The sequence below is a fragment of the Canis aureus genome, chromosome 17 (genome assembly GCF_053574225.1).
Source record: "Canis aureus isolate CA01 chromosome 17, VMU_Caureus_v.1.0, whole genome shotgun sequence".
Taxonomy (NCBI): Eukaryota; Metazoa; Chordata; class Mammalia; order Carnivora; family Canidae; genus Canis; species Canis aureus.
The window spans coordinates 56,136,931-56,162,703 of NC_135627.1; the positions used below are offsets into that span (position 1 = coordinate 56,136,931).

At 47.5% G+C, this 25,773-nt stretch overlaps 2 protein-coding genes across 4 annotated transcripts in view; one reads left to right on the forward strand and one right to left on the reverse strand.

Annotated features, from left to right (window-relative positions):
* Positions 1–7,157, forward strand: part of LOC144288048 (uncharacterized) — a 111,163-nt gene extending 104,006 nt beyond the window's left edge. For 2 of the 3 annotated variants that reach the window (XM_077855664.1, XM_077855662.1), the window contains 2 exons: positions 2,053–2,177; positions 5,829–7,157. The gene's annotated coding sequence lies outside the window, so the exon portion shown is untranslated. Of the gene's footprint in view, positions 1–40; positions 321–2,052; positions 2,178–5,828 lie in introns of all 3 variants that reach the window. The other variant, XM_077855661.1, reaches the window with a different exon arrangement.
* The window catches only part of SIAH3 (siah E3 ubiquitin protein ligase family member 3), a 72,371-nt gene extending 57,441 nt beyond the window's left edge, over positions 1–14,930 (reverse strand). Inside the window, exon 1 of the mRNA XM_077855660.1 lies at positions 14,658–14,930. Within this exon, the coding sequence (XP_077711786.1) occupies positions 14,658–14,792 (135 nt within the window). The 5' untranslated portion in view covers positions 14,793–14,930. The remainder of the gene's footprint in view (positions 1–14,657) is intronic.
* Between the last annotated feature and the right edge of the window lie 10,843 nt (positions 14,931–25,773).

A 25,773-nucleotide genomic window follows, 5' to 3' on the forward strand; every position in this document is an offset into this window, starting at 1 on the left:
GCAGTTGAAGGGGTTTTTCATGTTCTTTTGTCCCCTTTAGGCCTGAGAGCCCACGACATAGCGTATAGACAGAAAGCTTGCTCCACCATCCCCTAAACCGCGAAGCAACCCCCTCACTGCCCCGATTCACTTGAAGACATCAGCAAACAGATCTCCAACCCGTGTTCTTTTCAAAAAGTCGACCCACGCAGCACCAGGGTAGTAGTGACTGCCCCAGGCTCTCAAAGAGTGGAACTCAAAACATTTGCCAACAGCACGTGGAGAGCTAATCTTCAGATGATCAGCTCCTAACCAGTTAAAGCTGGAGCAGCTGTAATACGGTGGGTGGACGGGAGCCAGAACCCGCGAGCTTCCTCCCTCTTTTCTCTGCATCTCAGGACCTCTGGGCTGACTGTGTGCACCCCCCGCCCCCCTTGCATCCGGTAATGACCCCACCAACCACCAGCAGTAAGGAGAGTAGCGAACACCTGTGCCTCATTCACTGTGTGCCAAGCACTTTACCATATCAACTCAGTCTTTACAGCCCCCCTGGAATGCAGGTGCTATTATCATCCCCATCTTACAGGTGGGAAAACTGAGGCATAAGACAAGCTAAGTGACAAGTGCAGAGTCACAAGGCTGATAGCTGCGGAGGCAGGGGTTGCACAACCCAGGCGGGGTGGCTCCAGAGTCCATCACTTAGCATCGCATTACCTCCTCCTGAGTCATTGGCCTCACCCATGAGCCCACACATCCAGTCCGGGCTCAGAGACCCAACCGTGTTCTCAGGCAGGAAGGATGGGGGTGGGGGGTCATAGCTTAGAGCAGGCTCCAGGACACGGGCTCCATCTTTTGGGTCTCTGGATAACCCTCTCAGGTCTCTCACTCCCTTGCCTTGTTCTTATGAGCCATCTGCGTGTTAGCGAGACCTGCATTTACTAAGCACCTGCGTGCCGTCTATCTACGCCACGGCTGGGGACACGGGCCCTTGGGGGACTCAGCGTCCAGAAGGGACACAGATGTGCAGACGGCCGCAGGGACGGATGTGAGTAGGTGAGGGAGCTTTGGCTCCCCCTGGGGAAGGAGGCTCTCCGGCAGGGCTTCGCGGCCCAGGCAGCAGAGGCTCCTTCCTGCCGGCTGCCTGGAATTCTAGAGGGCCGCCCTGCTGTTGGGAAGCTGGCTGTGGGCCTGCAGCCGTGCCCCGGCCTTCCCGGCCTCGTGTGCAACGCACACCCTCCGTGTCCCTTGAACTCCAGAGCCTTTTGCGAGATCGGACGTATACGAGGGAGCCCATCTTACTAACCCCTCACCCAGATAACAAAAATAAGATGCGGAAAATCTAAAAGGCCCACCTTTTAGTGACTCTGGATAAGCTTAATTGAGTCATTCCCCATCTCTAAAATTTTCCCCTTCCCCGCACGACAGGCATTTCTTCCTCTCATAAATTCCCAATTCTTTCTCATCGCCTGAGAGGCCCTTTGAACCCACTAATCAGGTCACGGCAGTAGCGTTTCTGGGAGGCTTGCTTATTTAACACGGATAGACAAATGAAAAAAAAAAACAAGGAAGGAGAAAGGTAGAAGGAAGGAAGAGAGGAAAGAAGAAGGCAGGCAGGAAAAATAAACCAGCATTTCTGAGGGCGCTGCCACGTGCTCAGGCCCCATTTAGGTGCTTTTCCATCTATTTGCCACATGTGCTCCGGCCGCTGCACACCGCACGCCTTCTTACAAACAAACAAAAAAATGAAGCGCAGAGAGGTCAAGGCACTTGCCAAGGGTCACACAGCGAAGAACACGGGAGCTAAATCGGAAGGCACGTGGGAGTCCAAGGGCTACGATCTTTCCAGTGTACTCGGAGGTGTTTAAGACATGTGTGCGGGGTTTCCCAGTGTCACCAAGGTGCTGTCACTCACTGTAAAAAACGGGCCAGGCTGGCACGGTGAGCCCACTTGCCCCCCACATCGTCTTTCCCTTGCCCCGGCAGCCCTTGGGGGAGGTGGCCTCAGACCTCCACGGGCACATCAGGGTTACCTGGGAGGGACGCACAGAGCAGTGGCGCCTTCCCCCCTGACAGGAGGAGAAGCCAAGGTGACGGGACTTGCACAAGACCCGCCAGGACCTGAGCCAGCCTGCAGAGAAAAGCTCAGCCTCTGGGTGCGGAGAAGAGCTCCTCAGCCAAGTGTTTTCAAGCAGTGGGTGGTAAGTGCCTGGGCGCTCGCCTTCCCGCCTCGGATTTCCCTGGGAGTCTTGGAGAGCCTGGTGTCTCTGGCGCCTGCCTCAGTCAGCGGGCCCAGAAGGGTCCAGCTGGCATTTATTTAATTACCACAAACAGTTGCAGCACTTGGGCTGCAGTGAGGCTGGTCCTCACTGCGCTTGGAGGCCCCCCTGCTCCCGGGGAGGCCGGGCTGAGTAGGCCTCACAGGGCCCTGGGTGCCCTGGCACGACGCGCATAGGGGTCCTGTCGTTGGCTCCCCGGCAGGGTCCCCTGCAAGCCCTGTGCAGCCCCCCCGTGACCCCCCCACACGTCAGGGCTGCTGGGGCAGGGGCCCAGGGCTCACCCTGGCGACTTCCCTCCTGCCCTCCAAGGTCCCTGTGAACATTACCCTGCGTTTCTCCAGCTGGCACCCTGGAAGCAAAGCTCACAGACCTCCTTCTCCTTCCTCTCCCTAAGCTCACCTCTTGGGCTGATGCCTCCCTCCCTCAGTTCACCTCACAGCAGTTTTGGAAAGAGAAAAATGCTTGCAAGGGACTAGGAGAAAGGTTGGCCAGAAATCAAGACCGAGGCTGAGTTAGGTTAGGTAGCACATGGTCATTAAAGTTGCATTTCTCTTTGGTTTTAGGGGGAAAAGAAAATTAGCAATAAATATGGCTGAGAACGAGACAGGGAATTTCAAAAGCCTGTGGATCTTCTTAGAGAACGGGTGTGACATGGGAAGAGCCACATTCTCTTAAAGGACATGTTCACTTTTGTATAAAAGAAATTTCCTTTTTTTTTCCTTGCTGAGAAAATGTGGCTGGTCTAATGCTGTCCCCGTGTTCAGAAAGCATTTGCCTTTGTGACGCGGTCACCTAGCTCCTGTGGTCGTGGAGAAGCAAGGGACGCATTGACAAGATAATAACATGCCCCGGATCTGGGGGTCGCGCTAGGTTCAGACACCTGTCTGCCTGTTAAAACACATAAAACACATAACCGTTTCTCTCTTTACTCCTATCGAGGTAAGATTGATATATGACATTATATTAGTTCCAGGTGTGCAACCTAATAATTTGATTTTTTTGTGTACACTGCAGAGTGCTTGCCACGTGAGCATAGTCCCTCCCAATCTGTCACCCTACAAGTGACCCCCTTTGCAAAATTTTCACCCACCTGCAAACCCCTTCCTTCCCTTCGGGTAATCAGCCTGTTCTTTGTGTGTCTGAGTTTTTTGTTTTGTTTTTGTTTTTGTTTTTTTTTAGATTCCATGTATACATGAGACTATATGGTATCTGTCTTTATCTGACTCACTTCATTTAGCATAATGCCCTCGGAGTCCATTCATGTCTTTGCAAATGACAAGATTTCCTTCTTTTTTTATGACTGTCTAGTATTTCATTGTGTGATATCTATTTCTCTCTATAACTATCTATACAGAGATAGATAGATATCACAATTTCTTTATCCGTTTGTCCATCGATGGATAGATTGTTTTCTTATCTTGGCCGTTGCAGATAATGCTGCAATGAACATAGGGGCCCCTATATCTTTATTGAATTAGTGTCTTTGTTTCATTTGGATAAATACCCAGAAGTGTCATCGCTGAATCAGGAAGCAGACCTACTTTTAGTTTTTTGAGACACTTCCATGCTGTTTTGCACAGTGGCTCCACCAATGTGCATTCCCACCGACAGTGCACAAGGGTTCCTTTTCCTCCAAATCCTTGCCAACACTTGTGACTACTTGTCTTTTTGATAATAGCTGTTCTAACAGGCATGAGGTGACATCTCCCTGTGGTTCTGGTTTGCATTTCCCTGATAAGGAGTGATGTTGAACATTTATTCGCGAACCGGCCATCTGTAGGTCCTCTTTGGAAAAACATCTATTTAGATCCTCTGCCCATTTTTTAAATTGGATTTTTTGTTGTTGCTGTTGTAATTTTTGCAATTGAATTGAGTTCTTTATATATTTTGGATATTAACTCCTCATCAGATATATGATTTGCAAATATTTTCTCCCCTTCGGGAGGTTGCCTTTTCATTTTGTTGGGAGTTTCCTTTGCTGTGCACCCATTAAAAAGAATGGTCATGGGGGACACATTTCTTTCATGCAGGGTAATTCAGAATTGGGTGTGTAGATAAAGTTGTTGCAAAGTTTTCCCTGAACCATTTGATGCCAATCCTAATTTTTACTGAGTCTGAATTTGGAGGGCTCTGCTCTTTGTAGACATTTACAGATAAGCAATTGTGTTATCGAGAGGGAGGGGGGGAGAGAGAGAGAGCTTAAGATAGAGGTTAAAAGCACCAGCTCAACTCTACTGCTTGGACAGGCTATTTAATCTCTCTCTGCCTTGGCTTCCTCCTGTGCAAAGTGGGGATAGGCTGATGGCATTGTACTGAGCGTGTTTAAAAAAAAAAGGCAATTCAGGTAAATCACTTAGCACAGCAGTCGGCAGTTTGTAAGTGCTCAATAAACATTAGCTAATAAAAAAAAAAAGCTCACACACACATACATAGTCTTACGTTGGGTTCTCCAAAAATAGAGCCCGAGGTAAGGACTTGGATGCAGTAATTTATTTGGAAGGCGATTCCGGGAAGCAGGAGGGAGGAAAGGGGCTGCTATAGGCCACAGGGGTTTGGTTCTACCCGGCAGCACAGAGAAGCCTGGAGAATGCCTCCTAGGACTGTCCGTCAAGAGCTGGAGCATCTAGGTGTAGATTTGATGTATATATGCAAGGGTAAGACAGGGTCCCACCTCAGGGTTTTTAAATGAAACGTAATATACTCAGTCCTAGTCCTATGGCCAAGCCTGTTGGCTCAGTTGCTTGTTGTGAAAAGAGAGCACTAAGGGTGAAGTAGCAAGAAGCGCTTAAAATAAGCACAGGGTTTTAATTTAAGAAGGCTCCACCCCAGTGAACAAGCTCTTCCACCTTTTTCCGCTTCGGTATTCTATATAATGGAGAATGGTAATAATATACCCCTTCCTAGCGAGCATTGAATGTACAGCATTCAACGTAGTTCCTGGACATAGCCCGCCTTCAGTGAACGGTGGCCGTTTCATGGCTCCTACTGTCATTACTGCTGTTCCGACGTGCGTCTCTGAGACAGCAGGAAAAGGACTAAGGGCTTCAGGATGCGTAGCTGGCTCAGCTTAGTAGAAGTCACAATATACCTCCAATTTATAGAAGGGAAACCGAGGTTCCGGGTGGCTACTTGCATCAGACCTCCTGGCACACCTTCAGCGAGGTTGTAGGAGTTAACTCTGGGGGTGGAAGAGGGGGTGTCTTGGTGTCTGGCTGCAAAGCAGGGCAAGTGGTTAGCCTCGCTGGCCAGTCTTACAAAATCTGTTATCAATCTAAATGCCTGTCTCTGGGGGCCTTCTTGATGCTGAGCAAACCCCATCTTCCCTCTCCAGTGTGGTCTGCAGTGGCCTCTCCCCTCCATAGAGGACGTTTGCCAGCCTTGTCCTGGGTGGGGGGGGGGCACCCAGCCTTGCCCCTTCCATGGGCCGCTCTCCCCTGGCTGGAGTTCCCGGTGCCTCGGCTGGAGACAGCCCTGCAGCACACAGCTCCCTCCTCATCACGAATTCCTGATTAAAAATACATTAAAGGACAGAGAAATTATGAAGAGATACCGCATCTTTTTTTTTTTTTTGAGATACCGCATCTTGCAAGTAAAACTGACGTTTCCAGTTAGACCACAGGTCTAAATTATCCGCAAGGACGCCTGTTCTATGGCTGAAGACACTAGGCTGGTTTCAGATCTGTCTTCTGAGGGCGTCTTCATCTGGGGCTCCTTTGTCGTAGAACCTGATTCCACTGTGCACCCATTAAAAACTGCTCTTTGCAAGAGCAGTTCTGGCTTCATGGCTTTGGTGACTTCATTGGGAGCCTCACCCCCGTCCTCACTGTGTATTTGTGTCAGTACAAGAGACCCAAGGAACATTTACTTTCTTAATTGCCCCACCGTTGCCCGGCTGGTTTACATCATGGCACATTCCTGGGGACAAGGAGCCCCGGGAAGATGTCCAGCATTGCCACAGAGTCCTGGTGGAGAGGCAGTGTCCTTAACCAGCGTCCTCACCCCCACGCAGTGTGGTGTCACAGAGGCCCTTATCAGCTGTGACCTTGGGCAAGTCATTCATCCCTTTGGTCCTTGTGTTTCAGACCCAGCCCTGGCACTTGAGCATCGCTCTAGCTCTCTGACCTTGAGCAGACTGTGCTTCAAGATCCTAGTCACTTGACACAGGTCATCTTACTGCTGACCCTTCCCCCCATCCAGTTGGAGTAGGAGAAGTTTGGTCACCCACACGAGTTGGGCAAAAGAAGTTTGGTCAGCTCCTGTGACACCAGGTGGCATCACCACGGGACACGGCTTCACAGTCACGACAGCCCCCATTTATGGAGTACGCATCACGCGCTAGGGGCTGCACTAAGCACCCGATGTCCATCACATTTCTTCATCTTCCCAACCGTCATTTTATAGGTGAGGAAATGCAGGCTCACGGAGGTCAGAGAGCTCACTCGAGGAGAACAGCCACGTTGGACTCACACCCAGATCCGTCTGACTCCAAAACCTGTACTTTAAAGCCTCAGCTAGAGTGGCCCCTTTTCTTTGCCAACACCACTTTCTCCCTTGAACCTCCCTCCTGAGACGGCAGTGGCCAGTCCCAGACTGGATAGGGGAGAAGGATCTGGTTCATCTCCATCGTCTTCTTCCTTCCACTGTGCTGGGGATCAGGATCCTCCCTGTCCCCAGCTCTGGGCTTTGTCTCCTGCCATCCTGCAGAGGCCACGCCGGGGTCCAGAGGACCTGGCACCTCACAATCGCCATTGACTTGTGTGCATGAGTGTGTGTGAGTGTGCGGGCGTGCATAGAGACTCAGGCTGGAGTGCAGGGGACCTGGGCCTGCACTCAGTACTTAAAAAAAAAAAAAGAAACTCTCTGATGACAGTAGGATCCAGGAATGCTTTCTTGGCTCTGAAAGGTCAGAGCATGTCTCCTGCCCTCCCTCAATGGCAGGGGCTGTGGCCTGGATGGAGCGTGGTCCCCCTTCATCCTTGCCCTGCTCAGAGGGAAGCTGCTTCTCAAGGCAGAATGAACTGAGGGGCAAAGAGAAGACGGCCAGTGTCCCAGGCAGCGTGCAGCGTCCGCCGCTCCATCTCCCACCGCGGGTCTCAGCTCAGCTCAGGCCCACACCCCCTAGATCAGATGCCCCCCCCCACAGGGCCACTTACCCCTGTGCTTACTCAGCTGCCACTAATGAAGTCATGCATAAGGCATGAGGGGCAGGTTTCAGGAGGGCGGAGGTGGGGACTTTTCTGCACGGCTCCTGGCTCTGTGAAGGACAAGGGGACCCTGCTCCTCAGCTCCCGTCCCCACAGAGCCACCTGTGTCCTCCCGAGACCCAATCCCTCTCCCGTGGCCGCATGGGCTTGAAAACCCAAGCGGTGCTATATAGCAGGGCTGTTGTTGAAGCTATGCACTAAGGACAAATTGGACTTTTATATAAGGCAAGAAATTGTTCTATTCAAATTTCTCTTCAAGGCCAAGGGCGATGCACAAATATCAAGAAAGAGCAAGCGGGAGGCTTGTGGAGAGGGAGGGAGGGCAGAGAAAGACAGCCAGGTGGGGCTGCAGGGAGTTGCCTCCAGCTTCCTAGGAGCCGCTTTCATGGTAATGACCATGTTGACAGTACCTGCTGCTGCTGTTTCCTGACTCTCTCTCTCTCTCTCTCTCTCTCAGACACTTTCCTCATGTGAGCTCATTTTGGCCTCATGCTGCAGTAGCAGGTGGACATGATTTTCTCTCTTTTAAAGATGAGGAAATGGAGCCTCTGGGAGGCTAAATCATTTGTGCAAAGTCACACATCTGCAAGTGGCACAGTCTGGATTTGAATTCAGGCCTGGCTGCCCCCAAACTGATGCTTTTGTTTGTTTTTTTCCCTGTGCCCACTGCTTCTCCCCATCTTGTTCTGGTGGATTTAAAGGTCTATGCTTTTGACTATGTATCTCTTTATCCTTTGATTTACAGAATACAGTCTGCGTGAATTCATGTTAATTGTATTATTTTTAAAAGAATTCAAAAAAAAAAAAAAAGAAAGGAGATTTATGGCCGGGGGTAGGGGAGTAGGGGGCAGGATGATGCAGAGGCTCCAATGTGCTAAGGGAACGTGGGTTTGGTGAAGGGCGTGGGTTTGGTGAAGGGCGGGGATGGTAGGGTATGTGGTACAACCTATGGGGTCCTACTGCTGGCCCAGGGCTGATAGGGGTACAGGAAGTTGGCGGGGGAGATCCTTGCAATTTTCTGCTCTGACAGCATGCACCCAAGCAAGGGATATTTTGTTTGGGCTAATTTGAAGGCAGCCTGGGACAGTGTAGGGGATATAAGCCTGACATTAAGAGACCTAACTCATGGTTCCATTTCTGTCACTGGGGTTGATTCCGCAAAAGTCCTGTTGTGGGTTGAAGGGTGGTCCACCAGGTGATATGTTCATGTCCTGGCCCCTGTGAAGATGACCTTATATGGCAAAAGAGTGAATATGATATGACCAAAGGTAGAATTAAATTAAGGATCTTGGAAGGAGAAGCTTATCCTAGATGAACCAGGGAGGCCTTAAAGGCAGTCACATGTATCCTTATAAGATAGCCACACAGAGGAGAGGGCACACAGAGACAGAGGCGACGGGACCACAGGGGCAGAGACTGGGGGGATGTGGCCACCAGCCTAGAAACACATGGTGCCAAGGGAAGCTGGATGAGGCAAGGAGCAGATTCTTCCCTGGAGAGCCTTAGAGGGAGCCACGGGCCTGCTGACACCTTTCATTTTGAACTTGTAGCCTCCTGACCTGCGAGGGCATACATTTCTGTTGTTTTAAGCCACCCAGTTTGTGCCAACTTGTTACAGCAGTCCTCGGAAACGAATACTCATCATTTCCCCCTCTCTGGCCTCAGTTTCCTGGACTATGCAGTGAGAAGGTTTGACCTCCCAGCTCTGACACTCTCTGTGTCATTCCCAGAGCGTCAGGCCCCTGTGGGAGGACAGGTCTCCGTTCTCTGGAACCAACCCTTTCCAGGTCACAAGGGAGCGTCTAGACGGGCCACCTCTCGCCTTTGAGGAACAGAACTATTTGAATCCAGATGACTCCATTAAGGGTAAAATCCCTTCGTGGACGGCCGCTTATTTATTCTTTCTTATTGTTAGTGGCTAGAAACATACTCGGCCTTACCCCAGGGAAGTCATCCAGATAGCTCTGACCTCTCTGTGGATTTTAAGGAAAGCTTTCAGTACCTGTTTTCTAATTTCGGCCACAGTTTTCTGCAGCTTGAGGGACCATGGCTAAGGGAGTCACACAAAATTTGCTTTGGGGCTGCTGGATAGATGGAGCAGGGCGGTAATCGGCTCACCGCAGCAGCTCGGGGCGCTGCAGCCTGCCTGCCCCTCCATCACTAGCACGCAGCCAGCGAACGACGGCTCGGGGCTCGGGGCTCGGGGCTGTTGGTTATGTGACTCGGGAGCCTCATCTGCAATCATCGTCAACCAGAAGCGCTGCACCACCGCTCTGTGCCGGTGGAGTGGTGTCAGACTATTCACAGGAACCCAAGGGCTGGAAGAGGCTGCACGCGGAAGCTTTGAGAATAAAGCCCAGAGAGCGACCACCCCCAGTTTCAGCCCCTCCCTCATCCTGGCCTGGGCTCCTCCAAGGTGCTAATGAACTGTGAGGGGACTTGAGAGAGGGCAGCAGAAGGAAGACGGTGACATTTCCAGAGGATGGGGAATGGGATCCTCCGAGGCGCGTTATGTCAACAAGAGCTGAGTCACCCACACGCGCTAGCTGTTAACAAAACAATCTTGTCAGAAGCCTTTAACTGCTTTAAAACAGGTACTGAGGCTGAACACTCCAAAGGCCACCTGTAAATCTCTAAAAAACAATGTTCGGGTCTTTAGCTCTCATTCAGGGGCCTGCTGCACTGTGTCGAGCAGAGTTAGTGAAAGCCTCAGGGCGGTAACGGGATTTCCAAAGATTATCCCACAAACAGGAGAGGCGATGTTTGGCTTTGCCACAGATCTCTTCTCCTCTGTTCCCTCCCTTTGGTAATCTCTCTCCTTCTCAGTGCAGCCCACACCCCTGCCCCCCTTCACCCATCACTCAACACACATTCATCCACACGGGTCCAGTTGGGATGAAATGGGTCTTGGAATGAAAGGCATGTGGATGCCCCTCCCGCCTCATGCGTGTGTGTGTGTGTGTGTGTGTGTGTGTGTGCGCGTGTGTGTGTGTGTGTCTGTCTGCGAGCCCAAGGTTAATGGCTACAATGAAGAAGAGGGCACTGGGTGGCTCAGTCAGGTGGGCATCAGACTCTTGGTTTCTGCTCAGGTCGTGATCTCAGGGTGGTGTGCTGGAGCCTCTCGACCAGCTCTGCATCCAGCAGACAGTCTGCCTGAGATTCTTTCCTCCTCCCTTCCCCCTTCCCGTCTGCTCCTCCCATGATGCCCACGCAGTGCACTCACTCTCTCAGATAAATAAATCTTAAAAAAAAAAAACAAAAAACAAGAAGAAGAGGTCTAGGAGCAGCTGGATGGAGGCATGAGTAGCCTTCCACGACAAGTGGGGAGGTTATACCCTCTGTACTAGACGCTACGGAGGGCGCTGGGGGTCTCAGCAACGACTTTGGTACTGGCCAGGGCCTTCTTCAGAAGTTTGCCAGAAAGCGTTTTGCTAGTCTTTCAGAATCCAGTTTATCAAGAGCTGTAGTTAAGAGGAGGAAGTGGTCCAGCAGCCTCGGCTCAAGTACTGTCTGCTTGGGAAGCGCGAGAGACCGACCCTGGAGGGGCTGGAAGGGCCTGGGTGCAGGGCCTGGCCATCCCAGCCCTTGGAGGAGGTCCCTAGGGGTGGGGAGCCAGAGGGGGAGGGCTGCCCGGGGCCAGGGCATTATAGAAGGGGCTAGTGCCAGCGGGAGAGGCGCCAGTAGAGAAAGGCCTCCTTGATTTGGAAATAAGGAAAAACATGAGGGAGGAAGGAATGCTGAATCAGGAGCAGGAGCTGGGGCCCCGCCGCCGGCCTGAAGCCTGTAGCCACATCTATGTAACCTCTTGAATGAAGCCGGGGCAGCAAGCCAAGAACACTGGCTCTGGGTGGTCACTCTTCATGAAGTGGGAAGGAGGAATGGGGGGTCCTGATCTGTGCCCGGAGCCATCCGTTCAAGCAGACAGAAGGACGGACATGGGGAAACACGGAATGTCCTTTGCACTCCAAGGGGGGCCCCCTGCCATGCAGCTTCCCTCTGCCTGCCCCTCGCTTAGAGCAGAGGTCCCCGGGGTTCCCATCCCTCACGTTCCAGCCCTGGCGACTGCCCCCTTTTAATTAGGATGGGCTTAAGGGGTGTGATGGCTCTACCCAGGGTGTCTGCATTCCCAGGAGGGCGTCTGCTTTTCCGTTTAGAAGCATAAAGGCATCAGGTTGCTCGAAGGAATCCCGGGTTACTGAGTAATCGCCATAATAAGATTGAGAATGAAGGTGACCTATAGAAGCATGGTAAATACACGATTTTCTCTGCTCAGTAAGTGAATTTTCATTATAACTCAGCACTTGCCTCCGGTCCTCGAATACTGTTAGCAATTCTCGGGGAAGCCTGGGAAAGGACAGAGCGCAAATATGCTTCCACAAAGAAAAACACAGGCTTCCCAGCCCTCTTTGTAGCTGCACGCAACCTAGAAAATTGAAAGCAAGGTTGCAGTTTCTGTCCTTGGTCACCATTTCATGTAGCAGCCTGTCATACAAAGTGCAGGGAAGCACCACAGATCAATAGCTCTTCTGGGTTAACATTGCCACAATCTCTTTTTCTTAAAAAAAAAAAAAAAAAAAAAAAGATTTTTTTTCCTCCGTGTAGATCACAGCTTATTATATCCAAGGCATATTTCTGTGGTCTGTCTATGGAAATGAATGCTTAGAAGGAGCACTTTTCTTTTGAGGTTTTATTCACTTTTTAATGCGAATGATGGGGGCAGCAATGCTCCTATAGAATTGTTCTTTTCAAAAGCGCTGCACATGGCTGTTAGCCCTCCGGTTTGCAAAGCAGGTAACATTTACCTGAATGGGCTACCTGGACCCTGGGAGAGCACATACATGGTCCTTATCGAGACACTGTAAAGGTACCCTGGGTTGCAGAGGGCTCTGCTCGGCACGGCCTCTGCGAGTCCCGCGCACCTTGCCAGACCCTCTCACAGCATCAGCAGCCCTCACCTTGCTTTGTTTACCTCGGTGATGGTTGTCCGAGCAAAATCTCTAAGTGGATTTTTATGGGAAATGAAAAGCCAAATGAGTATATGTTTGAAAAGTTGAGCCATAGAAAACAGCCTCCCAAGGCATATGCCACCTATTTTTATGTTGTCACTTTATATGGTTTCTAAGTGGGCTAAAGACTTGAATGACGACTTTTCAAGTTCCTAGTGAAACCCCACAGGTTATATGTACACTAGCATGATTTTTTTTTTTTTTGAGGAGAGTGCTAGACAGCACATCATCCGCCTCTAGTAACTCTTTTTAGCCTCACAGAGCCATGGAGATATTCATTCATATGTCCATTTCGAAGGTGAGGAAGGGAAGGCTCAGAGAGATTGACTATTTTGAGGGCTGAGCTTGGTGAGAGCTGATGCAGAGCCTCCAACCCTGACTCTGAACTCCTGGGTTTTGGGCAGCAGGACTATTTAGCACGATCTGGGCAGACCGCAGACCTCACGGAAAAGATGTACAGGGATGCCTTTCACCCCACCCCACCCCACCCCACCCCCAAGATCTTAGCACCTCTCTCCTCCATCATCAGCTGTAGTCCATGAACCATATAAATTCCAACTTTGGAAATGCTAAGTCTCATAAACAATTTTTAAAGGTATTAAAATGCAAAACAGGAGTAAACAAAATTTCTTGCCACAGGGAAGTAACTAATGTAAAGTGACAAAATAATGGGAGTTTGAATGCGGTCTCAAAAGTGGCCATAAAATGGAATTCAGAATCATATCTTAGTATGTACGCCGTACCCTTGCTTCGCCAAGGGTGACCAGCAGTGAATTCTCATTTATAAAACTAAGCCACGGAGGCAAAAGGAGACCGTGGGATGAGGGGAGGGAGAGCGAGAGAAAGAGGGAGCGTAGGAAGGAGGGAGCGAGAGCAGTTGAGCGGGAGGGTGCTGGTCACAGACTGGGTACCCCAGGGAGCCAGTTCCTAGTCTGTGCACCCTAGCAGCCCCAGGGCGGTCCATCACCCCCCTCCCCACCCTCCCCAGGCCTGGCCACCTCTAGACTGCAGGGCCTGCAGGCAGGTGGTCCCTCCCAGGGACTTCCAGGAATGGGGAGGGGGGGCAGGGGGGAAGGCACCCATCTGTGCTGACCTGCAGGGCGCTGCCTGAGGACAGTCTGATGCCTCATAGGAGTTTACAAAGTGAGGAGCAACAAGCAACACTTTTTCCTCCCCAAGAACAGTGGTCAGAATGCCAGACCCCTCCCCGCAGAGACTGCTGCCCCCCCAGGCTGCGGCCCCCACCCCCCCCACCCCCACCCCCCCCCCCCCCCCCCCCCCCCCCCCCCCGCCCAGCCCTGTGCACCCCGACCAGGACCCGCAAGCGACCCCTAACCAGTCCATCGTTTATCTGAAAGCAGAGCCAAGGTGGCTCGGAGGGTCCAAGGTGGGGAGCAGCTCATCTGCATCCCCGGACCCCCCTGCACTGGCTCCCCCCACCCCAGCCAAGGCGGGCTCTGCACTCATTCCCCCATCAGTCTCGGCTGTGCAGCCGGCTGTCTTCCCAGATCCCAGATCCCAGATGATCCCAGATCCCGGCTCTTCTTTAAAGGGCATCCACCTGGAGGCACAAATGCAGCAGCCGCCCCCTGGGTCCCCGCGGCAGGGGTGCAGCTAGCTCCCAGCGAGCAAACTCCTCCGGATGTCCCCTCCCCACCCTCCACCCCCCACCCTCACGCGCCTAGTCCGAGCACAAGGAGAGACATTTCGCAGAAGGAGCCCCCTCACCAACTCCCAAGTCCCCCCTCCCCACTTCAGCGTCCCCAGGAGGAGCTTCCGAAATCCACTGCCTGCCTGCTCTCTCCTGCACGCGCGGGACGGTCCGCAGCGTGGGCAACTTCTCACATCCTGGCTGCTGAACACTTGCCCCGGGAATATATGGGATCCAGGAGAGGACGCCCCCCTGACTCCCTCCACCGCCCTCGCTTCTGACCCCGACCCTGACCCTGACACCTCGGGGTGCGGGTGGGGGGTGGGGCGGAGAGGCCAGGCCATCACTCCAGTCGTTCCTGCCAATGGGGGGGGACACAAGGCGCGATCACCGAGACCCCAAGACACCCCAAGACCCCAGGCACCCCCTCCGAGTCCCCTAGCGCAGGCGGTCTCTAACCCCGAGGGGGGGGGCGGGGCGGGGGAGGGGGAAGGACCCTAACCCCAGCTGCACGAATGTCAAACGATCCACAGCAACTCACCTTTAGGTTGTGCGTGGGGTTTACCACGCAGACAAGTTGCCCGGCAGCGGAGAAAACCCGTCTAGCCTTGTAGTGCTGAAAGCGGAGGTGAATGAGATCTAACACAGCCCCAAAGCACTGGGTAAAGAAAAGCATCACAACTTTTGGGGTGGTGGGGGGGAGGGATGCTGCTGGCTCGGCGAGGGGCGTCAGGAGCTGGAAGTCCTGGGCTCTGCAAGGACCCTCCGCTCCAGCCCGGCTCAGCTCAGCGTGCCTTCAGATTCATCATCAAAATAAGACGGTTAGAATCTTGCAGCAGTGAGGCGGCCAATCAAAAGGACAGAAATGTTATCCTTGAGGTGCAGAGACAGCCAATAACAAATGCCTCCCCTCCCGAAACTCCCTGATGAATTGAGCCTGGCGGAGAATGTATTATTGAACATTACCATAGATCAGCACATTGCATTTATCTTGCGATTACAGCCGACCGTACATAATGCTGCGGAGATAGGCTGACAAAATTGATTGCTTAATGTGTCTCCATTTATTAATTGACTTAATTTAACATGAGAGCCTTTCTTAATGCGCCGGCAAAAAAAAAAAAAAAAAAAAAAAAAAAAACCACACACACACACACACACACACAAAACAAAACAAAACAAAACAAAACAAAAAAAACCCCACCAAAAACATAAAGCATTTTGAAACCGCGAAATAGTAAAACACCCTGCTCCAAAGTAGGCAGATGGAATAACGCAGATCGGGGCTCGACTCACCAGAGCTGCTTGGGAGAAAATCAAATATTACAAGACTCCGATTCCAGATCAGGGATTTGGCAGCATAGAAACGTGCATCTTTCAATCTTGTGCTCTCCGTAATTTGGATTTCAGCCCCTTGATAAATCTTACTTTCCAATCTTTATCAAAGCAAAGAATCCCTAACAAAAGCATTTGGAGGTGGTAGTGTTGGGGGATATATATATATATATATATATATATATATATATATATATATATATATATATATACTGTAATTACCGAAGCCTGAGAATATTAAAGCATAAAAATGCACAGAGTATGCTGCTAAAAATAATGAAATCCCTGATGCATGAATGCACACACACACAAAAACCTACACAGAGAGGAAAGTGGCTTGTAAATCAGCAAAATAATTACAGATGTGGAGGGCCTTTGCTTGTCATCCATTTGCATATTGGTGGGCAGCAAATTGCTAATTAACCACTAGATTGTTGGAGACATTGAAATAGGGATTAGGAGCACACACACCACATCGGCGAATGCAGGCAGCACATTTCTGTGCTGACGCAGGCAGAGGGCATCCCAGGCTTCTGTCCGAGCTCCCTCTCCAGAGTGGGGCAGGTGGGGGCACTAAGCTGGTTCTGGAAGAAAGTCTCCGGAACAGTACACAGAATGCCCTAAGGTATCTTGGGAACGAGTTCTGATGGCTTTAGTCAATCCTCGCAACTAACACACCACGAGAGTTGAGTGTGCTGTGTCTCCCCTTGTCTTTAGTGGTTCCTCTGTGGCGAAGTCACCTGGCACCCGGGTGAGGACGCATCAGCCTTGTGGGTGAATTGCACCCACAGTGGGAGCCCAGTGATCCTTCTGAATGGCTGTCACCCTCCTCTGGCTACAGTGCTTGGGGTGTAATGTAGGCAAAGCATGCGCACACCTAGGACACCCGCATCTATGACCTGGTCAGGCAATAAAAACAACACCGTTAAAATAGGAAAAACCCCTCGTAGGATATGCTAAAACCAGGACAAAAGCAGATGTTAGTTTTAACTTGAATTTAAAACCAAGTCAATGTTTTGAGAAACAAGTGAGCCAAACACCTAATTGCTGCTTCCATTTTAATTAACGGAAACTTTATACTTTGAAAAAATAATTGCACTGACACAAAACGAGAAGGTAACCACATTTGAACTGATTAGAAGCTCAGGCGATGTGATATGACGTTATAGGAGATGAGCGCCCGGACCCTCTCATTATGTGGTTCATAAATAAGCGTTGCTGGGCCACAACACCTGAATTTGCTTTCTGAAGTTTTCATTTGCCAGAACAAGCTTTTAGCGGTTCACCAGGAAAGCATTCAGTGTTCTTTCATTGCCTCACTTAAAAAAACAATCAAATAAAAGTAAGCATATACTCCCACAGATTCCTTAAAGACACAATTTGCAATTCAGAAAAGTCCAGACTTCCCCTTTCTACATCCTCTGTTATAATGGAACTATTGTGTCGTTTGTTTCTCCCATTGTATCACCTCAGACGGGTTTCTTAACCTCACGGAGGCTTGGTTCCCACACTTGCAATGTGGGGATAATAGAAATTAGTCTCTCAGGGTCATTGTGGAGACTAAGATGATGTATGGAGAAGTCCCGGCACGGTGCCTGCTTCGAAGCAGACTCTCAACATTTGAGTCTTCTGCAGATCCCTGGTGGAAGGGTGATTATTTGGCAGCATGTTTTTTTCTTTCTGCTCCATGAAATATTTTTCCTATGGATAGTCACCCTACCCTCGAGGGCCACAGAAGCAGAGGGTGTAAATACAGTGGACTGGGCTCCTGCTATGTTCTCAAGGGTAGGTATTCCTGATGACCTGGGGGCCGGGCCTGGGAGTGAGGGCCAGGAGCTGAGGGGTGTGTGTTGATGTCAGCAGTGAGGGCAGCGCCACAGACCTGCTCTCGTGGATGCTTTTCTTTGGTCTTAGACTTGAGCCCCTTTTGGTCTTAGACTTAGACTTTTTTGGTCAAGCTCTGTACCCCAAAACTGATTTTTGTCATTCTATTTTAGAATATTAATAAGCACATCATCTGTCCTCAGAATCAGTCCAGTCCTCCAAATAACCATCCACTGAGAAATGTTTGGAATTAACCCTAACGGCAGATGCTCATGCTTGATGTCTCCAAAATAGGGTGGCAGGAGCCAGCCTTCAAATAGAGATGTAGAGCTGTGTCACTGTTTACCACTAAGTCGGCCCCCCCTGCAATGGTCACACCAATGCCCTCATTCTACACCATGATGCCCAGGGCTTCCCCTTCATCTCTGTAGCAATCAGACTTGCATTTCATCTGGACTTGAAAGTTAGTAATCAGACAAATTGTAGTTCAAACCCAATATTGCTACTTACTGTTACTTTGGGTGAATTATTTATATCACTGATGCTTAGTTTTGGTGTCTGTGAAATGAAGCTAATCATGCTTTTGAAAAGTAGCTTAAAGATCAAATGAGATAATAGAGGTGAAATGACCAGCCCAGTGCCTGGTTTTCGTAATAATTTTAATGAGAAGCCCCCATCATCATCATCAACATTATCATCATCATCATCATCATCATCTTTTCACCCAAACTATTTTTAAGTCAACCCAAAATGTTGGTAAAGATGTGGAACAACCAAAGATTTCATGCACTACTGCAAACCACTTTGGAAAACTGTTTGGGAATATCTATTAAAGCTAAACATATCCATACCCTATGTGTGACCCAGAAAGCCTACTCCATGTGCCCAAGAGTAATGTGAGCATTGGCTCACCAAAAGATTTGCACTAGGATTTTCACTGCAACGTTGCAGCTATATCCACTGTGGTTAAGAAACTGGACACAACCTAAATATCAACAATAAAATGGGTAAATTACCTTCTTTTTGCCCCCCTTTTGCTAAATACCATATAACAATGAAAAAGCAAAGTATCTGCTACATGCAACAATGCAATAACATGGGTGTATCTCACAGATGTAATTTTGAGGTAGGGAAGTCAGGTATGAAAGCATATGGGTTGTGTGGTTCTATTCATATGAAGTTCAAGAACATGGACAAGGTAGTCTATGGTGTGGGCGACCGGTGCAGTGATAATCTTTGCAAGGGGTTAGAGCTACAGTGGACACAAGGTAGGTTTTAGAAAGCAAAGTATATTCTGTTTCTTGGTCTGTGTTCTAATTCTCTATGAATGTTGTGGGTTGAAATTGTTTCCCTAAAAACAGCTGTGCTGAAGCTCTAACTGCCACTACCTCAGAACATGACCTTAGTTGGAAATAGGGTCATTCCAGAGGTAATCGAGTTACAATGAGGTCCTTAGAGCAAGCTCTTCCCCAATAGGGTTCTAATATAAAAAGGGAGAATTTGGATGCAGAGAAGTACCCACAGGGGGAAAACCATGTGAACAGGAGGGCAGACAGTGGGGCAATATATCTGTAAGCAAAGGAACACGTAGCATGACCAGCAAACTGCCAGAAGCTAGGGGGAAGGTGTGGGACAGATTGTCCCTCACAACCTCCAGAAGGAACCAATCCTGCTGCGGTTCTGAGCTCGGACCTCTCATTTCCAGACCTGTGACACCATAGATTCCTGTTGTTTAAGCCACCCAGTTTATTGTGCTTTGTTGTGATGGTCCTAGCAAACTAATACAGTGGATACATCTATTTTGTGAAAATTCTTTAGGCTGTGAACTTACCATCAGGGCACCTTTTTTGTATGTAAGATACATGCCCCAAATAATACTGAAGTAACATGTGGATGAGCACCTAATTGCATTTCAAAATAGTGAGGTTCTTCATAAGATTTTAAAAGCCTGTTGAAGTAAAAAGGGAAATACTTTATTACATAGAATGTTAAATTCTGTCAAATGATGTCTAACAAGTGAAATTAAGAAGAGAAAAAAAAACCACCAGCATGTTAGGGGATATATTTGCAGCAATTGTGACAACAAAAGATTTGTATTCCTGGTGAAGAACTTTTGCGTACACGTTTTATTTTTTTTATTATTATTTTTTGCATACACGTTTTAAAGAACTAAAATTATATAGAGAAACTAGATGAAGGATGCAAATCAATTACACAGGAGAAGAAATAAAAATATTTTTAAACATATTTTATTTATTTATTAGAGAGAGAGCGTGTGTGATGGGGGGAGATGGGCAAAGGTGGGGGAGGGAGAAAATCTCAAGTAGACTCCGCCTGAATGTGGAGCCCAACACAGGGCTCGATCTCAACAGCCCCGAGATCATGACCTGAGCCAAAACCAAAAGTCAGACGCTTCACTGACTGAACTACCCAGCCACCCCAGAAATAAAAATATTAATAAATGGAAAATGTTTAATAGAACTAGAATTCTAAGAAATGCCAGCAAAACAAGATAGTATCTTTTACTTGTCAAATTGGCTCTTTTTATTTTTAAACAATAGTATCCAGCGTTGATGAATCTTCTGTGAGACTGACATTCTCATCTACTGGTGAAAAGACTAATAGTAACAAACATACACGTGCTTGGCATATGTCAAGCACTCTGCTAAATACTCAGCTTATGTTCGCAAGTATATCCACAATCTGATATCTTATTTTTCTCTTCATGGCAATTCCATGAGATAAGCATTATTTTTCTTATTTCCAGACAAGGAAGCCATGACTCAGGAAAATGAACTTGTCCAGTGTTATTCAACTAGCACACGTGAAAATAGGACTTGAAGCCTAGACTTCTCCAGTGTCAGATACTGGGATTTATTGCCTCTGAGAAGGTAAACTTGTTGTTCCCTTTCTTGAAAACAATTTGACAATATATATCCATGCCTAAAAAGATGCATAAACTTTGACCTACTAACTAAATTTGTAGGAATCTGTTCTTGTGCTATAACCAGAAATGTCAACAAAGACTTAACAACGAAAAAAAAAAAAGACTTAACAATGAGGATGTTCATTGTTGTATCGCTTATACCAGTGGAATAAATGGAGAAAACTTATGTGGCCACAAGAGAAGTACACTTAAATAATTTAAGATACATCTATTCAAAATGTGGAATAAATTATAGCTATAAAAATATGTTTCTGGGGAAAAAATTTAGAAAGACATGTGCATAAAGCTATTCTTGCAGCACTATTTTTAATAGTGAAAGACTAGAAACCTCCGCTTTATCCCTCTGTAGGGGACTGGCTGACTAAACTATTTCCCTCTATATAATGGTGGCCATTAGCCTTAAAAAGAAATGACGTTTATCTCCAAATAGTTATGCAATGAATTCAGGTGGTATTAGTAGATACAAAAAAGAAATGTGAAGAATTCTGTGCATAGCATGCAAAGTGCTTATCTTAGAATGGGGGATATGTATTTGTTATTTATGTTTTAAAAGCGGAAAAATAAATAATAAACCATAAACAAGGTGACTTATAGAGGAGAGGAGGAAGACGGAGGAGAAGGCAGAAATGAAGCTAGACTTCTCTGAATATATCTTGTTCTATAACTTGGCTTTGAAACCTTGAAATTACTTTATATAATTATGAAACAAAAATATAAAAGAGACCCCCACCAAAAAAGCTGAAAGCAAGATAAAACAATCTGTTTTTCAAGTTGGTGGTAGATGCACACAGAAAGGACAATTTTAGGTGATTTTGGAACATGATAATATTACTGTAACTCTTTAGTAAAATATGCCCAAAGGGCAAAAATAAGTTAAAAGTTTAACTACTGGGCAGCCCCAGTGGCCCAGCGGTTTAGCGCCGCCTTCGGCCCAGGGCCTGATCCTGGAGACCTGGGATCGAGTCCCACGTCGGGCTCCCTGCATGGAGCCTGCTTCTCTGTGTCTCTGCCTCTCTCTCTCTGTCTCTCATGAATAAATAAATAAAAATCTAAAAAAAAACAAAAAATAAAAGTTTAACTACTTTAGGTAATCATATTGTTAACGCTAGCATTGGTAGTGGTTTAAAAGTATGGCACCACCTTCAAAAAGTGGAGCCTGATCGCCCCCTCCCCGTGAATGTGAGACAGAGTTAGTGAGTGCTTCTAATGAAAAGTGTGGAAATGATTACGTGGGATTTCTGGAGCCAGATTAGCAAAGGAATTGTGGTTTCTCCATCGTTCTCGTGGATCGCTAGCTTCATGCCATGAAGGCATTCCATTAGCCCCCTGGAGAGACCCATACAGAAAGGCACTAATGTCTCCTGCCAGCAGCCAGTGCCAACTTGCCAACCATGAAAGTGAGACCATGGAAGTGGATCCCTCAGCCTTAACCCTGCCTTCAGATAACTGTCGCCCTGGACATATTCCTTACCGCAACGCTATGGGCAAATCCCCACCAGAACTACCCAGCTGAGTTGCTCTCAGGTTCCTGACCTACAGAAACTGTGGGATAATCCATGTTTCATGTTGCTTTAAGCCACTAAGTTTTAGGATAATCTGTCTGGCAGCAATAGATAACTACAGAATTTGTGCTAGGAGGAGGGTGCTGCCTACTAACAAAACCCTAAGTGTAGGAGTGGCTTTGGAATTGGGTGGTGGACAGAAGCTGAAAGTATTCATGAAAGTCTTAAAAGGCCTTGAAAGAACTATGAGTAGAAGCCTAAGCTCAAGAAGGGCTTATTTTGGAGGAGTTTGTGAGTATGGTGTTGTCTGAGTGGGCCACAAGAATCGCAGGAGATCCATGCAGTTTTTAAGAGAAGTAAATTGGCAGAAATGCCACAAGCTTGGATTGAAAGGGGGCAGAATCAGTATAAAATGGTAAGAAGCCTTTGAACTCTGAAGCTGCTGTCTGCGGGAAGCAAGCTGAGAAAACTCCTCTGCAGAAGACCTGGGCTGCCTTTCTCAACAGAGATCATTCACCCTCGATCTAGAGGATGGAATGAAGAGCACAGAGGCTGGGGCTGAGACCTAAGGAGACTCATTTTCAGGCCTAGTTAAGAGTCAGGAGTCCTAGTCAAGGAACTTCCAACATTTTCCCTGATGGTTTTGCTGTGGGTCAGAGGCTCCTATGTGACTCCGTTTTCTTCTATTTTGAAAGTGTGTGTGTATGTGTGTGTGTGTGTGTGTGTGTGTGTGTGTGTGTGTGTTGGGGGCCATGGTCCATGGTAGTTATCCTATGCTTGTCCCACCTTTGTATGTATTATGTGTTAAGTGCGTGTATGTGTGAGGAGGTGGCCAATAATGTTTCTTTTTTAGTTCATAGGTCTTCGGGCTTCTTCTCCACACCTAGACCTGATTTAGGTGACAAGATTCCAGACTTCAAGCTGATTCTGTAAAAGAATGAATTTCGGGGAGTCTTTGGAAAAGTAAGTGTATTTTACATTTGCAATGTAAACCAGTAAGCCAGCAAGTAGAAAAATATATGCCTGCACATTCTTTGATATTTCCCTTTCAATGGATGGAGATTAGTTGTCCTCCCCTTGAATATGAGCAGACTTGGTGATTCACTTACAATAGCAGAATGCAATAGACATGACAATGTATGATTTTTGAGGCTAGATCATTGAGAGCATTGCCATCTTGAATACTCACTTTTGGGGGAAGCCGGAAATCATGCTGTGAGGACCCTCCAACGGCCCCCTGAGAGCAAAAGAAGTCTTCAGTTAATGTCCACATCAACTTGGTAGCCATGTAAGTAGGCCCCCTTGGGAACAGATCTCCCAGCCCCAGTCATGCCTTCAGATGATGGCAGCCCTGGCTAACATTTTGTCTGCAATCTCATGAGAGACTCTGACCCTGAGCCACACAGCCAAGCTGCTTCTGATTTGCTCCTTCATAGATGCTATGACATTCTTAGTGTTTATTGTGGCTTTGCACCATTAAGTTTTGGGGTAATTTGATGTCTGTATGTGTATCATTGATGAAGCAAATGGATAATTATGCTGGTGTTGTGAGGTAAGAGAAAGGAGCCACAGGTTTAAGATTGATGAGGTTGAAAAATACTGTAGTCTTGAATTCAAATGGCAATAATTGCAATGGTCTATTTTATGTTGAGGAGCAGACAGACGGAAGGAGGAAGAGGAGGGGGAAAAGGAGAGCAAAAGCAAAGTTTCTTAATTCTGTCCACAGAAAAGACTTTGAAAAAACAAGTACATTAAAACCCAGGTTGCGGCTTCCGTATACATTTTCCCACTTAAAAACAAACTAGATCTTTCTGAAGAAATGTCTAATTCCAGATCTGGAGCAGAAAATGTTTAAGATGAGCCTGGAACATCTTATCACACCAGAAAGGAAGGATGCAATGAAAAAAAATACTAGAAAAAAAATGCTAGGGCCTTCTTAAGGACTCAGAAAATAATGCCAAGAGGCCCCTACTAGCTGAAGATGGGACAATTGAAGCATGATTAAGAATAACTGTAATGAATTAAAACACATCAAATATGTTTAAATCCCTGCATTCATAGTGATACTAGAAAAACGAATTCGTTTCTTTTGGATCACACTTGGCACTTAATTCATTATTTTGATAACCAGTGAATAAAAGGAATAAATTGGGCATTTATCCTGCCTGTCTTCTATGAATTATACCTAAGTATAATTAGCCAATGAGAAGTTTTTCTTTGTAGAAGTAGTCCAGTTCCCAAATGAAGAAATAATGATAAAATGAGAATATACTTTTTTTGAAATTTCTAATACTGCAGTGGATCTGGGCAGCAAGTATCACTGCTGACATCACAGAAAGACAGTCAGGTACTGTGTGCCACCCGGGAGATCTACAGCACTGCTTGCAGAGCACTCTTGCTAAAGTAACAAACGTGCCTCTGATCGAATTTCTAGATTTAACTACCAACTTTTAGGAAATATAGGGGACAGAGGAACAAGATAAATGACAACATGGGGATCTGACTAGCAAAATCCAGGTTGTAGGAAAAGTGACTGGGTTCTTTAACAGACCACAAATACATTGCAGAGAGAGAGAGAAATTAGGTTTCAATTAATTTTTTTCAATTAATTTTTATAACATGCAAAAATGTCCAATGTATACTGAATTAGGAAAATCAGGATGTAAAATTGTATTTATAAAATAAACCTATCTTATTTTTTAAGGAAACATAATAATACAGAAGAAAAAAAATGTAAAAAATATCAGTGTTTGTGGGCAACAGGATTATTGGTAATATTTAAATATTGTTCTATATTTGCCCAATCTGTGTTAAGATACAAATATTATTTTCTAATCACTACATTGTCTCTTTTTTGGAATAAGACAAATAGATAAATTAGTGAAAATATGTCTGCCAGTCAGGAAAAAGTGCATATAATTATAAAGTACTTGTTTTCTCACAACCATGTGATTCTGTCCATTGAGATTCTGTTTTCTGCAAGAACATGGACAAATCCCACTGGATTGTAATGTGTCAGTGGGCCCCACCTCCCTAGTTGTGGGCATATGTGCTACGAGGGGTCCTACGGAAGAGACCCCAATTTGAAGGAATGACCAGCCCTTCTAACTTTGAGATAGTTCTCATAGAACGACTGAGAAGTTCAGTTAGCTCTCAAAGAACTGTTTCATAAGGTCAGCAACTAAATACGAAGTCTGACTTTTGGTGGATAACCAGGAATAGGAAACCCACAGCTCGACATAGCTCAGGTTGGGTACAGATGGTCCAAAGGCAACAAGTTTATTCTGTAATGTTGCCAAGGCAACAGCAGCTGCTTCTGTCGTTGCAGAGGGTGGGGGAGGGGGGAAAACAGTAGAAATGAAGAAGCAGAATGATTCTGTAAATCTTTCCCAAGAAAACAGGAAAGAATGCTATAAAATATTGAATATTTTCTGGGTGAACATACTTTCGTGACGTGCGAGGTGTCATCAGGGAAAGGCAAGTGGTGTTTTTCACATTCTCCTCTGCCTAGACCCAACTAGGAGTCCAGTGCCTGTTGTCATCTTGTCATTCTCCCTTCCATGACTCCAAGCAGTGGCAGGCAGGGCTTTCTTACAGCTCTATCCCCTTGAGTGTGAAAACACATTGACGTTTTCTTGTGACAGTTACCGCGGCATCTATTCAGGAGGCTGAAAGATGCTTATTATGTTTTTGCTGTGTCTGGACTTGAGAGGGAAGAAGGGAGGGAAGGAATGGCGTTGGTCTTCCTCCTCCTCTTTTCCTCCCCTTGGCTCCTGCCTCTGGTTCTTTTTAGCTGCAAAGGAAGAGGATGAAGGAAGGAGAGTGTGGCAGCGAGAAGAGAGAGAGGACAGCAGGTCTGGGGAATGTGCTAGAGATATTTTCAGCCCGCGGCTAGTGCAGCCAACAGGCGACCTGGCCAGAAGGTGACCCCATGGGGACGCTGGGGAAGAGCTGAGTCAGGAGCCCAGCTGTGCATGTTAGGACCTTAGAGAGGGATTAGAGGCGGACACAGACACGGATGAAGACGGAGGTTTGTAAACAATCGGGTG